Raw genomic sequence first — 12,002 nt, 5'->3', positions numbered from 1 at the left:
GGACCACGTGGTGCGGGCGGCGATGGCGGCGGCGGCGGCGGCCCAGCGGGGAGGCGGCGGCGGCGGCGGCGGCAGCGGCGAGGCTGGGGGCGGCTCCGGCGGCCGCGAGCCCGACCCGCCCCCGGGGGGCGGCGGTGAGTGGGGGGCCAGGCGGGCGGGACCCCCCGGGGCCGCCGTGGGGCCGCCGTGGGGCCGGGCCCGCGGCCGGGCCCGGCTGGGGGGGGGCGGCGCGGCCTGTGCGTGCCGGGGGGCGCCCGGGGCCGGTCCCCGCTTCCTCCGGGTCAGCGCCCCGCTCTCCGCAGGGGCCTCGTCGGACCAGATCATGCGGACGGGGGCGATCCTGCTGCGGGGGTGAGTGGGGGGCCGGGCGGGGGGACGGGGCCTGTGGGGGGCCCGCCGCGAGAACGGGCGTGGGGGGGCACGCCAGGAGAACGGGCGTGGGGGGGCCTACGGGGGTCTGGGGGGGCCGCCTAGAGCTCCGGGGGTCCCTCCTGCCCCCCCCCCAGGTTCATCCGGGACCGCGTGGAGAGCTGCGGGGACGCGCAGGCGGTGGCCCTGAGCCAGGCGGAGCTGGGGGGGCCGCTGCCCAGCAGCCCTGACATCAAGCGCCTGAGCGAGTGCCTGCGCCGCATTGGGGACGAGCTCGACAGCAACACGCAGCTGCAGAGGTGGGTGGGGGCACCGTGAGGGGACGGGGGTCCCCGGTGCCCCCTCTGTGCTAACCGGCCCTGCCAACGCCCCCCAGGATGATCGAGCAGGTGGGGTGCCATGCCCCCAAGGAGCTCTTCTTCCGCGTGGCTGCAGAGATGTTTGCCGATGGCACCTTCAACTGGGGCCGCGTTGTTGCCCTCTTCTACTTCGCCTGCAAACTAGTGCTGAAGGTGGGCCCTGTTGCCCCTCCCCTGTGCCCCCCTCGCCCCCCCCACCCCAGCCACCTCTGAGCCCCTGTCTCTGCAGGCACTCTGCACCAAGGTCCCCGAGCTGGTCCGGACCATCCTGGGCTGGACCATGGAGTACCTGCGGGAGCACGTCCTGGCCTGGATCCAGGCCCAGGGAGGATGGGTGAGTCCCTGAACCTCCCCTGAGTCCTGGGGGGTGGTGGGCTGAGCTGCCGCCCCCCCGCCGTAGCCCCTGTTCTGCTTCACAACAATGCGTTTTCTGCCACAGGGAGGGGACCCGGGTGCTGGTTCTGCCTGGGGGGGGTGGGGGACCCTGACACGTGGCTGATGCCCCCTCCTTTCCCCTCCGCTCCCCTAGGAAGGGCTCCTCTCCTACTTCGGCACCCCGACCTGGCAGACCATCACCATCTTCGCTGCCGGCGTCCTCACGGCCTCGCTCACCATCTGGAAGATGTCGTAGACGTGGAGGGGGGCTGCAGCCTACCCCCCAGGACTGGCCCCTGCCGGCAGGGATGGTGCTGACCCCCCCTCCAGCCCCTTGGGTGCTGTGCCTTCCAGGAGGGGGGGGCTTTTTAACAAATAAGACTTTGTTAGGACTCGCCCCCAACTTTGGAGGGGCTGAGCTGGGGTGACCCTCCCTCCCCCAGGGCAGCTGTGGCCCCCCAGATCTTCCGCTGACTGTGGGTGAATGTGCCTGGGGGCCACGGCTGGGGCCGTGCTGTGGGACCCTGACGGATTTGGGGGAAGGGGGGGCACACAGCTTCACCACCCCCAGTCCTGGTGCTGGGGTCCCCCGCCCGATGCCCAGGGACGGGTGGCTGCGGCCCCCAACACAGCCCCGGCCTCGGAGCGGTTTGACCCCAGGACTTGTGGTGCTTTGGGTGGGGTCCTGCGATCCCAGCCCCGCCCCCCCGATATAGGGGATGGGGGGTCTCTGTGACCCCCAAAAATGGGGCTGGGGGGGGGGGAGGGTTGCAGCCATGGCTGCAGGTTGGGTATTTATTGGGGGCTCCCTGCCCCGAGAAAGGCCCCCCCAGGTGCAATACCCCCCTCCCTGGGCCAGAGGCCCCCTCCCTGGTGGTGGCTCTCAGGGTGGGGGGGCCGTACCCCCCCGTTTACACCCCCCCTGGTTCTGGAGGTCCCCACTTTGCAATCAGTGTCCCCAAGGAGCTGCCCCGTGGTGGGGGCAGAGTGATTCCCCCACCCCCACTCGGTGCTCTTTGGGTGGTGATATCATGAAATGATGATGTCATGGGGGGAGCTCTCCCTCTGGCTGGGGGGGGCCCTGCCTTCCCCCTTGGGTTTTTTTTGATTTTTTTTTTTTTCCCCCCTCCCTCTGTTTTTTGTACCTTGTTTTGTATCTCGGGTATTTTGATGTCTGGAAATAAAGGGGAAACAGAGACACGTGGTGCTTCGTGTCGGGGCGAGGCCGCCAGCGTCCCCCCGCTGTACTCTGGCTGTTGCAACCCCCCTTCCCCCTCGCCGGTCCCCCCGAACCCCCCTTGGGGAGCCCCAAAGGAGTGTCGCTGCACCACCCTGCCTCGCCCCACCCACGGCAGGGGGGACCCAGGTGTCCGGGAGCCCCGTGGGTCCAGGGGTGCGGGATGGAGCGGCAGGAGGGTGGGGGGCTCCTGGAGACCCCATGGGGGGCAGGTATGAGGCGGGGGGGAGCAGGAGGGGGGTGCGGGCAGCACCACTTTCACTTTCACTTTAGCCATGTGGCTGGGGGGGGGATAGTGGATGCCTGGGTCCCTTCTGGGGGCTCCGGGAGGGGCGGGGGGCATCTGTGGGGCTGGGCGAGGGTGGTGGCCGCTCCCCGTTCTCTCCTGTGTCCCTCCAGGCGCCGAGAGCATCTCCTGCATCCTGCGGATCGGGGGGGCCCTGCTCCGGGGGTGAGTCAAGGGGTTCCCCTGCCCCAGGGGCTGTGCCCTCACCCCGCTAACCCCCCCCTTGCTACTGCCCCCCAGGTTTGTCCTCTGCCTGCTGGAGCGGGACAGGAGGCTGCCCCAGCAGGTACCCCCTGAGGAGCTGGGGGGCGAGGCGGTGGAAGAGACCGATGTGGCCCCGCTGCGGGCGGCCGCCCTCCGTGTCTGGGACCGCCTGAGCCGGGACCCCGAGATGGAGAGGTGAGACCCCTGGGGTGCCCCACAGCCGCCCCCCAAACGCCCCCTGCCCCCAGCCTCACCGCTGCCCCCTTGCCCCCAGCCTGGTGGGGGCCCTGGCCGGCCACGCCACCCTGCCCGCCCTGGCTGACGTCTCCGAGGAGCTCTTCAAGGACGGCATCAACTGGGGCCGGGTCGTCGTCTTCTTCTACTTCACCTACCAGGTGGCCTGGCAGGTGGGCCTGGGGGGGCCCAGATGCCTGGGTCCCTGGGAGGGGCACCCAGACCCCGGGGTCTCTGGGGAGAGTAGGGTGAGGGGGTCCCCCCCAGGGGCAGTGGGGTATTTGGGGTCGGGGGGCTTGGAAACCTGGGTCTGGGGGGGATGACGCCCAGCCCTGCTGGGTGGGGGGTGTCCCTGGGTTCTCTGGGCAGCGCTGGGTGCTGGAGGGGGAGTCCGACACCCGGACGTGGGGGTCTCCGCAGGCGCTGCGGGACAACGACCCCCTCCGGACCATCCTCGATTGGGCCATATCCTTCCTGCAGCGGCGCCTCTCCGCCTGGATCCAGCGCCAGGGGGGCTGGGTGAGCGCGGGGTTAGCCCCGTGGTGGGGGGGTGTGTGTGGGGGTGCCCCCCCCCCACTGACTCCCCCCCCCTCCTCGCAGCGCTCCATCCTCAGCTACAGCCCCCCGCAGCCGGGAGGACCCCCATGCCGCGGGGAGCCCTGAGAAGTAAAGGCTGAAGGGAGGAGCTGGTTCCTGTGGTGTGGGGGCTACCGGCCCCCCCAGCCCCCCCACTAGCCCTCCGGAGCCCCCCCTGTTTCTGGAGCAGCGGAAACCCCGAGTCAGCAGCTCTGCGGGGCCACGTTCCTCTTTTATGGACCCTGCGGCTGAATCAGCTCCTTTGCCCCCTCCGCCCCCCACCATAACCCCCGTTCATTAAACTCCAATTAACGAGCAAGCGCAGCCTCGCCAACCAGGTCAGCACCAGGACTGACCCCCCCCTCCCCCAGGTCTGCTCCCCCAGCCCAGGGCCCCCCAAGCCGGGCCAGGCTCCTCGTGCCCCCCACCCTGGGAGGGAGCTGGGGGTACCCTTGAGCCGCCCCCCCCGGGGCACCCCTCACCTCTGCCCGGGGGGGGACGCGCGGGGCCGGAGCCCTCCTGCCCAGTCACGCTGACTCAGAGCGTGTGACAAACAGGGACAAGGGCCAAGGCCGCCCCGCCCCGCCCGGGCGCCGGGGACCTTCCGGGGGGGAGGGGGGAACCGGGGGCCGGGGTCCCTTCCCCAGCGCGGGGGTGGGTGCCTGGGTCCCTGGCGGGGGGTGGGGCGGGCGGGGGCCCCGTGGCTGGGCCCTCGGGGGGGGAGGGCGCAGGCCCGGATGCCCGGTCCCCTTTGGGTCCCCTTTCCCCGCCCACCGGCGGGGGGATATAAACCTCCCGCCGCGCTTTGTGCGGGCAGAGCCGCGTTCTCGCTTCAACAGTGCTTGAACGGAACCGGCCCGCTCCCGCCCCGCCGTCCGTCCGTCCGTCCATCTGTCCGTCCGTCCATCCATCCGTCTGTCCGCCGCTGCCTCCGTCCGCCATGGACTCCCAGATCCGCCAGAACTACCACCGCGACTGCGAGGCCGCCGTCAACCGCATGGCCAACATGGAGCTCCACGCCTCCTACGTCTACCTCTCCATGGTAGGGTCCCGGGGGTCCCCCCCCGGGGCCGAGGGACCCCCCCCGGGGCCGTCCTCCCCTGCGCTGGTGCCCAGGGACCAGGTGCCGCCAGGGAGCGGTGCCGCCTGTGAGGGCAAGATATGGGGGGGTGGCAGGGAGGGGTCGGGGGGCTTGTGGGGGGTCCCTGCGGGAGCTGGGGAGGTGGAGGGTGGGTCGGGGGGCTCCCTGGGGGTGCCCGCCCTGACCTCCCGTCCCGCAGGCCTTCTACTTCGAGCGGGACGACGTGGCGCTGCCCCGCCTAGGACGGTTCCTGCTGAAGCAGTCGCACGAGGAGCGGGAACACGCCGAGGGGCTGCTGCGCTTCCAGACGCGCCGCGGTGGCCGCGTGCTGCTGCACGACGTCAAGGTGGGGGGCTCGGGCTGCGTGGGGGGGGGCACGGCTGTCTTGGGCTGCCCGGGCTGCGTTGGGGTGCCTGGGCTGCACGGGGGATGTGACCGTCCCTGTCCCCCTCCCCAGAAGCCGGAGCGCGACGCTTGGGGCTCGGCGCTGGAGGCGCTGGAGGCGGCGCTGCAGCTGGAGAAGTCGGTGAACCAGGCGCTGCTGGACCTGCACCGCCTGGCCGCCGAGAAGGGGGACCCCCACGTGAGTCGCCCTCCGCCCCCCCGCGGGGTCTGCCTCTTGAGGCGCTGCTGGGGGGGCCTGTTCGTTTTCCCACGGCCGTCCCTTGGGGTCTGCCCCTGCGCTCGAGGGTCCTTGTCCCAGTGCCCCTGCCCCTCCAGGGTCCTTGTCCCAGGGCTCGAGGGTCCTTGTCCCAGTGCCCCTGCCCCTCCAGGGTCCTTGTCCCAGGGCTCGAGGGTCCTTGTCCCAGTGCCCCTGCCCCTCCAGGGTCCTTGTCCCAGGGCTCGAGGGTCCTTGTCCCAGTGCCCCTGCCCCTCCAGGGTCCTTGTCCCAGGGCTCGAGGGTCCTTGTCCCAGTGCCCCTGCCCCTCCAGGGTCCTTGTCCCAGGGCTCGAGGGTCCTTGTCCCAGTGCCCCTGCCCCTCCAGGGTCCTTGTCCCAGTGCTCGAGGGTCCTTGTCCCAGTGCCCCTGCCCCTCCAGGGTCCTTGTCCCAGTGCTCGAGGGTCCTTGTCCCAGTGCCCCTGCCCCTCCAGGGTCCTTGTCCCAGTCCCCCTGCCCCTCCAGGGTCGCTGGCCTCATCCCTGTACCTCCCTTGGGATCTCCAGCTGTCCCCAGGGGTCCCTGCCCCCCCAAGGCCTCCCCCAGCCCTCTATCTGTTCCCTGCGGAGCTCCCCCGGCCCTGGCTGATGCCCCTCTCCCCGCAGCTCTGCGATTTCCTCGAGTCGCACTACCTGGACGAGCAGGTGAAGGCCATCAAGGCGCTGGGGGACCACATCACCAACCTGCGGCGCCTGGCCGGGGGTGCCGAGGGGCCGGGGGGGGCTCCCAGCGGCCTCGGCGAGTACCTCTTCGACCGCCTCAGCCTGGAAGAGCGCAGCTGAACCCCTCCACGGGCGGCTCCCTGGGACCCCCCTCCCAGGACTCCCCCCCAGACCCTGTAACCCCCCTGCCCCATCCAAGGGGGCTCACCTGCTGGGGGTCTTCCCCCTCAGCATGACTCCAATAAAGGGTCTGCCTTTGCCCCCATCTGTCTCCTTTGGATGCTCCCCCCCGGGCGTCCCGCTTCCCCCCCTCCCCCAGTGGTCTCAGGGCTGGCTTGGGGGTTGTGCCCGTCTTGGGGGGACGGGGTGCCTGCTGCCCCCCGGCCAGGGGGGTGACACGGGGGCTGGGGGGCGGACCGGGGCAGGTGGACAGATGGACAGACTCAGCACCGGGGGGGGACGGACACCCCCCTGCAACTGGCACCTCTGGGAATACACCACAGCGGGGGGGCAGCCCCCAAAGCCCCCTTGTCCGGGGAAGCGGGGCCAGGCAGAGACACACGACTCTGGGTGCCGGGGAAAGCCCTGTGGAGGGGTCTCCATCCCCCCTCCATCTCCTCCCTGTCCCCCTGGTTGTCTCTGTCCCCCCTCCATCATCTCTGTGTGTCCCCTGGGTGTCTCCATCCCCCCTCCATCTCCTCCCTGTCCCCCCTGGTTCTCTCTGTCCCCCCTCCATCACTTCTGTGTCTCCCCTTGGTGTCCCCTTGCCACCTCGGGGTCTCTGTCCCCGCTTAGTGTCCCTGTTCCTACTCCATCACCTCTGTCCCCCCCTTGGTTGTTTCTGTCCCCCCCCGAGAGTCTCCATCCCCCCCAAATGTCCCCGTGCCACCTCGGGGTCTCCGTCCCCCGTGACCCCTCTCCCCCCTGCAGTTCCTGGATCTCTGCACCCGCCTGGCGGAGGAGCACCCCGAGGTCATCCTCCTCCCCTCTGCCCTTTGCCAAAAAGCCAGCCCGGATTTCCTGGCCTTGGCCAAATTCCGCAAACTTGAGGAATTTTAATCGGGAAGCGTACGCGCGATTGCGTTGTAAAGAGGGAGCCCGAGGATACGCGACCTCCGAATCGCCACAACGGCGCCTGCAGCAGCACCCGGGTTGATGGGCCCGAAGCTTCTGCGTTCTGGGACGGCCGCACGTGACCTCAGACACCTCCGCCCGTAAGCGCCGCTCGCGTCTCCGGAGTGAATCGACTTGTGAAATTCCTGCGCTGTCACAGAAAATGCACCCTCCCTCCCCACTGGTTTAGTGAGAAATAAGGGACAGGCCAGCTGAATACCTGCTGCATTCCTACGATTGAGGTACTTCTGAATGTCGATAACGCGAATAAGGATTGCAATGAGGAGACTCATTATAGAGTACAGAGTCATTAAAAGTATAATTAAAATATATTCAGATGATTACTACAGCCAGAATACAGAGCTGAATCCCAATTTACATTTAAAGTTCTTCCTTAATTTCAAATCATCTCCGTTTCCCTTGGGCAAGGAAACAGATCACGTTTTCGTTACAATCTGGAAAAATACTAATTGGGCTTTTGCCGTGAACGAGTTACCGGTGACACCGCAAGTCTGTCAACGGCGATTAGCAACACGCCGTGCCTTGGCAAAAGCTGGGGGAGGGAACTGCGCCTGATTAAGTCCGGCAGAAAAATGCAATTAAAAGCGTTCCTAAAACCACGGCCTCAAGAAACACGAAACCAGCGCCGGGTACGGTTCCGCTTTCAAGGGAGAAGCGTTTGTGTTTTTGAAGCAGACGCTGGGTTCCTCCGCCACGGAACGCGGCGGCTGCCCGGGCGCCCGGCACGAGCCTTCGCTCGCCGGGGCGCGCCGCTTTTATTTCCCACGCTTTGAGACACGTTCCCCGCTCCGCGCCGCCGGCACCGGCGCTGCGACCCTGCGGGGCCCCCGGGACGGTGCCCCCCCGCTCCGCGCCGCCGGCACCGGCGCTGCCGCCCCGCCGGGCCCCCGGGGCGGTGCCCCCCCGCTCCGCGCCGCCGGCACCGGCGCTGCCGCCCCGCGGGGCTCCGCGCTCGCCGCCGCCTCCCGCTCCGGACCCGCCGCTGCCGGCGGGCGCTCGCGCGCCAAGCGCGGAGCTGCGGCGCCGGTGCCGCCCCCGGGCACGCGCCGCTGCTGCCGCCCCCTGGCGGCCGAAGCGCGGTGCTGCCGCGCCGGCCTTCGCGCGCCGGCGCTGGCCCCTCCGCTGCGCCGTCGGCGGGCGGCGCATGCGCGGTGCCCGGCAGCAGCGGGGCGGCGCGGGTGGGGGCCGAGGCCCGCGGTGAGGCCAGCGAGCCCCCTCGGCGGGTGCGGGGGTGTCTCCTGCCCGCTGGCCGCCCGCGGGTGGCGGGACGGGGAGCTTCAGACCGCTGCGGCAGGCTGCCGGTCTGCTGGAGCCCGGTAGCCCCGCGTCACCCCCAGCCCCGCGGGGAAGCTGGCCCGCGATGCGCCTCCAGAAGCCCCCGTAGAAGGGGGGGCCCCGGCCGGGGGCGAGCTCCGGTGACCACGGTCGCTGCTGCTTCCTTCCCTCTCCCAGAGGCCGCGGTTGTCTGTTCCTCCCCCGGGGGTGCCATGGGCTGCCCCCGCCTCAGGCTTCCCTGGTTGTCTCTGCCCGGCCTCGTGGTGTGGGGGCCACAAGGGCCAACCGGCCGTGGACAGGGGCTGCCACGGCTGAGGCTGGAGGGGCCCGAGGAAGGTAAAGACGACGACATCAAAGGCCATCCGTCAGCTGCCTCCCGCTGCAGGCGGGAGAGCGCCTGCGTCTCCGGGTGAGGAGGGGTCCCTCGCCGTAGGCCGCAGCGGGCCAGGCCGCCAGCACGGACCGCAGGGTCTGTGCGCGTCACCAACAGCGCGGTGCGGCCGCATAGCGCAGGAGCGAGCGAGGCTCCTGGTCTGGGAAGCCTCGTCTCCTCAGAGCTGTGCGACGCCCACGTATTCTCTTAGGCGGAGGACAGCGGGGTGACCGGAGCTCCAGCAGAGGAGTGGAGGAGAGAAGGAGAAGGAAGCGTCTGAGCTGTTAAAAGTCTCCCAGCAGCACTGAGAGCAAGAGCTGCGGTGAGGGTGAGTCCCAGGCCTCCCCTCCTGTGCGTCCTGGCACCTCCCTGCCCCTCCCCTGCCCCTCCCCACCCCTCCCTGCCCCTCCCCTGGCCCCTCTCTTTCCCACGCTGCTGTGATTTTTTGTTTTGCTCCCCTGTACCTCTCCTCTCTATTCTTGTGTCCTGCACCGTCTTTTTTTTTTTCATTCTCTGCCTCTGTCCTGCAGCCCATCGCTGTTTTTTCCTTTTCCATCTCTTTGTCCTGATCTGCATCCGTCTCTTTTGTTCCCCACAATTTCTCTGGCCTGTTCCCTGGCGTTCTTTTCCTCTCTGCGCCTGTATGTGCCACGCCGTGTCTCTGCCTTCCTATCTCTCTCCCCCCTTCCGTCTCTTTCTCTCTTTATCCCTTTGCCTCACTCTGTGTCGCTGTTTTTTTCCATTTGGTATCTCACTGTCCCCGTCCTCCTTCCGGTTCATCTCTTGCTCTCTCTGACCCTTTGTGCTGCTCCCTGCCCTTTTTTTTTCGTCCTGTGTCTCTCTGCAGGGCTCCTAATACCTCTCTTTCCTTCTCCAACCCCATGTGCTTCTCACGGTCTCTGTCCTTCTCTTTCTTTCTCGTTACTGTTATTCTTGTCTGTCGCTCTGTCCGCAGCCCGTGGAGGTTAACGGTGGAGCAGATATCCATCTGCAGCCCGTGGAGGACCCCACGCCGGAGCAGGTGGATTCCTGAAGGAGGCTGTGATCCCGTGGGAAGCCCGTGCTGGAGCAGGCTCCCGGCAGGACCTGTGGCCCGTGGGAAGGGGCTCCACGCTGGAGCAGAAAAAGACGGTGAGGAGGAAGGAGTGGCAGAGATGACGTGCGATGAACTGGCTGCAACCCCCGCTCCCTGTCCCCCTGCGCTGCTCGGGAGGAGGAAGAGGTGAAGTCAGGAGTGAAGATGACCTTAGGAAAGAAGAAGTGGGGGGGGAAGGTGTTTTTTAGATTTGTTCTTATTTCTCATTATCCTACTCTGATTTTGATTGACAATAAATTAATTTCCACAAGTTGAGTCTGTTTTGCCTGTGACAGTACTTGGTGAGTGATCGCTTTGTCCTCATCTCGACCCACAAGCTTTTTTGTTGTATTTTCTCTCCCCCGTCTTGTGGAGGAGGGGGAGATAGAGCGGCTTGGTGGGCGCCTGGCAGCTGGCCAAGGTGAACCCACCAAGTTTCCTTATATCAGGCTCCCTGTCCCTATTTTTTAATTCTTGCCTGTGTTTCTTGTAGCCCATCGCTTTTGAAACTTACTTTCTACCTCCCCATCCCTGTCTTTTTAATTCTTGCGTGTGTTTCTGGAACCCAGTTGCCTTTTAAATTTTCTTGCTACCTTTCCCTCTCTCTGGCTCCCTGACCTAATTTTAATTTCTTACTGGTGTTTCTCGCACACCATTGCTTTCAGATTTTCTTCCTGTGTCTCCCTCTATGCAGCTCCCTGTACCTATTTTTTAATTCTTGTCTACGATTCTTGTATCCTGTCGCTTTTCAAATTTTATTTCTATGTCTCCCTTTATCCATCTCCCTGTCTATAATTCTTAATTCTTCCCTCTCTGTCCTGTTCCCTGTCACTTTTTACACTTTCTTTCTACATCTCCCTCTTTCTATCTCCCTGTCCTTAGTTCTTGCCGATGTTTCTTGTACCCTGTTGCTTTTAGAAATTTTCTTTCTACGTCTACCTCTATCCGGCTCCCTGTTTCTATTTTTTATTTCTTTCCTATGTTTCTTTTCCCGTATCACTTTAGAATTTTCCCCCGTCCCTTGTCTTGTCTTTATCTTGTCCTGCTGGTCCCTTCCACCTCTCCCTCCTGCTCCCCGTCTCTTATTCATCCCTCCGTCTCTCTGTCCGTGTTTTTTCCTGCAATCTCTCCGCTCTCCTCTCTTGACACCTTGTCCTGCTCCCCATCCCTCTCTTGTTCCCAATATCCCATTTTCTGGCTCCCTGTCCTGCACCTCTTCTCTATGTCCTTCCTCCTGCTTTCCTTTTCCCTTTCTCCCCCTCTCCTGTTGCCTTCGGGCACTGAGCCATGCAGCCAACTCGCTGCCGGGATTTCTGGGGTGCATTAATGAAGGGACTTGTCCTGCCTCCCCTGTGCCCGGGGTCTGTTTGCAGCCCCGGGGTGCAGAGCTGGTGGCTGTGGTGGGGTCCAGGGGAGGGGGGATGTGCCGTGGGGCTGGGGCCATGCCCCCTCTTCCCAACGGGCTCCAGCTGGGGCTGGGGCAGCCCAGGTGGGACCCGTGAGGCGAGGATGAGGATGGGGCTGGGGCGGCCCAGGTGGGACCCGTGAGGCGAGGATGAGGATGAGGATGGGGCTGGGGTGGCCCAGGTGGGACCCGTGAGGCGAGGATGAGGATGGGGCTGGGGCGGCCCAGGTGGGACCCATGAGGCGAGGATGAGGATGGGGCTGGGGCAGCCCAGGTGGGACTCGTGAGGCGAGGATGAGGATGAGGATGGGGCTGGGGCAGCCCAGGTGGGACCCGTGAGGCGAGGATGAGGATGAGGATGGGGCTGGGGTGGCCCAGGTGGGACCCGTGAGGCGAGGATGAGGATGGGGCTGGGGCGGCCCAGGTGGGACCCGTGAGGCGAGGATGAGGATGAGGATGGGGCTGGGGTGGCCCAGGTGGGACCCGTGAGGCGAGGATGAGGATGGGGCTGGGGCGGCCCAGGTGGGACCCATGAGGCGAGGATGAGGATGGGGCTGGGGCAGCCCAGGTGGGACTCGTGAGGCGAGGATGAGGATGAGGATGGGGCTGGGGCAGCCCAGGTGGGACCCGTGAGGCGAGGATGAGGATGAGGATGGGGCTGGGGTGGCCCAGGTGGGACCCGTGAGGCGAGGATGAGGAT

The 12,002-nt window shown here is 66.5% G+C and overlaps 2 protein-coding genes and 1 long non-coding RNA gene across 6 annotated transcripts; all 3 read left to right on the top strand.

Moving 5' to 3' along the window:
• The first annotated feature begins 7 nt into the window (after positions 1-7).
• LOC142074323 (apoptosis regulator BAX-like) lies at positions 8-2,301 on the top strand. The gene is made up of 6 exons (XM_075134918.1): positions 8-134; positions 303-351; positions 507-668; positions 746-881; positions 958-1,062; positions 1,258-2,301. The coding sequence occupies exons 1-6, from the start codon at positions 23-25 to the stop codon at positions 1,357-1,359; spliced, it is 666 nt and encodes a 221-aa protein (XP_074991019.1). The 5' UTR covers positions 8-22; the 3' UTR covers positions 1,360-2,301.
• Positions 2,302-2,488: 187 nt separating this feature from the next.
• LOC142074320 (uncharacterized) lies at positions 2,489-6,305 on the top strand. 4 transcript variants are annotated; one of them, XM_075134909.1, is made up of 9 exons: positions 2,489-2,552; positions 2,740-2,791; positions 2,867-3,025; positions 3,105-3,237; positions 3,485-3,583; positions 4,458-4,682; positions 4,921-5,067; positions 5,179-5,304; positions 5,984-6,305. In XM_075134909.1, exons 1-9 carry the CDS (start codon positions 2,504-2,506, stop codon positions 6,158-6,160), a joined length of 1,167 nt encoding a protein of 388 aa, XP_074991010.1. In that variant the 5' UTR covers positions 2,489-2,503; the 3' UTR covers positions 6,161-6,305. The 4 variants fall into 4 exon arrangements, with proteins under 4 accessions (XP_074991010.1, XP_074991011.1, XP_074991009.1 ...); XM_075134910.1 differs by lacking the exon at positions 2,740-2,791 and having other exon boundaries at positions 2,527-2,552; XM_075134908.1 differs by lacking the exon at positions 2,489-2,552 and having other exon boundaries at positions 2,625-2,791; positions 3,105-3,225.
• A 2,057-nt stretch (positions 6,306-8,362) lies between these two features.
• Positions 8,363-10,168, top strand: LOC142074318 (uncharacterized). Its single transcript, XR_012670582.1, has 2 exons — positions 8,363-9,150; positions 9,778-10,168. It is a non-coding gene; the product is annotated as an uncharacterized LOC142074318 (long non-coding RNA).
• The last annotated feature ends 1,834 nt before the right edge of the window (positions 10,169-12,002 follow it).

Source organism: Calonectris borealis, chromosome 34 (genome assembly GCF_964195595.1).
Source record: "Calonectris borealis chromosome 34, bCalBor7.hap1.2, whole genome shotgun sequence".
NCBI classification, from domain to species: domain Eukaryota; kingdom Metazoa; phylum Chordata; class Aves; order Procellariiformes; family Procellariidae; genus Calonectris; species Calonectris borealis.
This window is presented reverse-complemented; position numbering and strand designations above follow the sequence as displayed.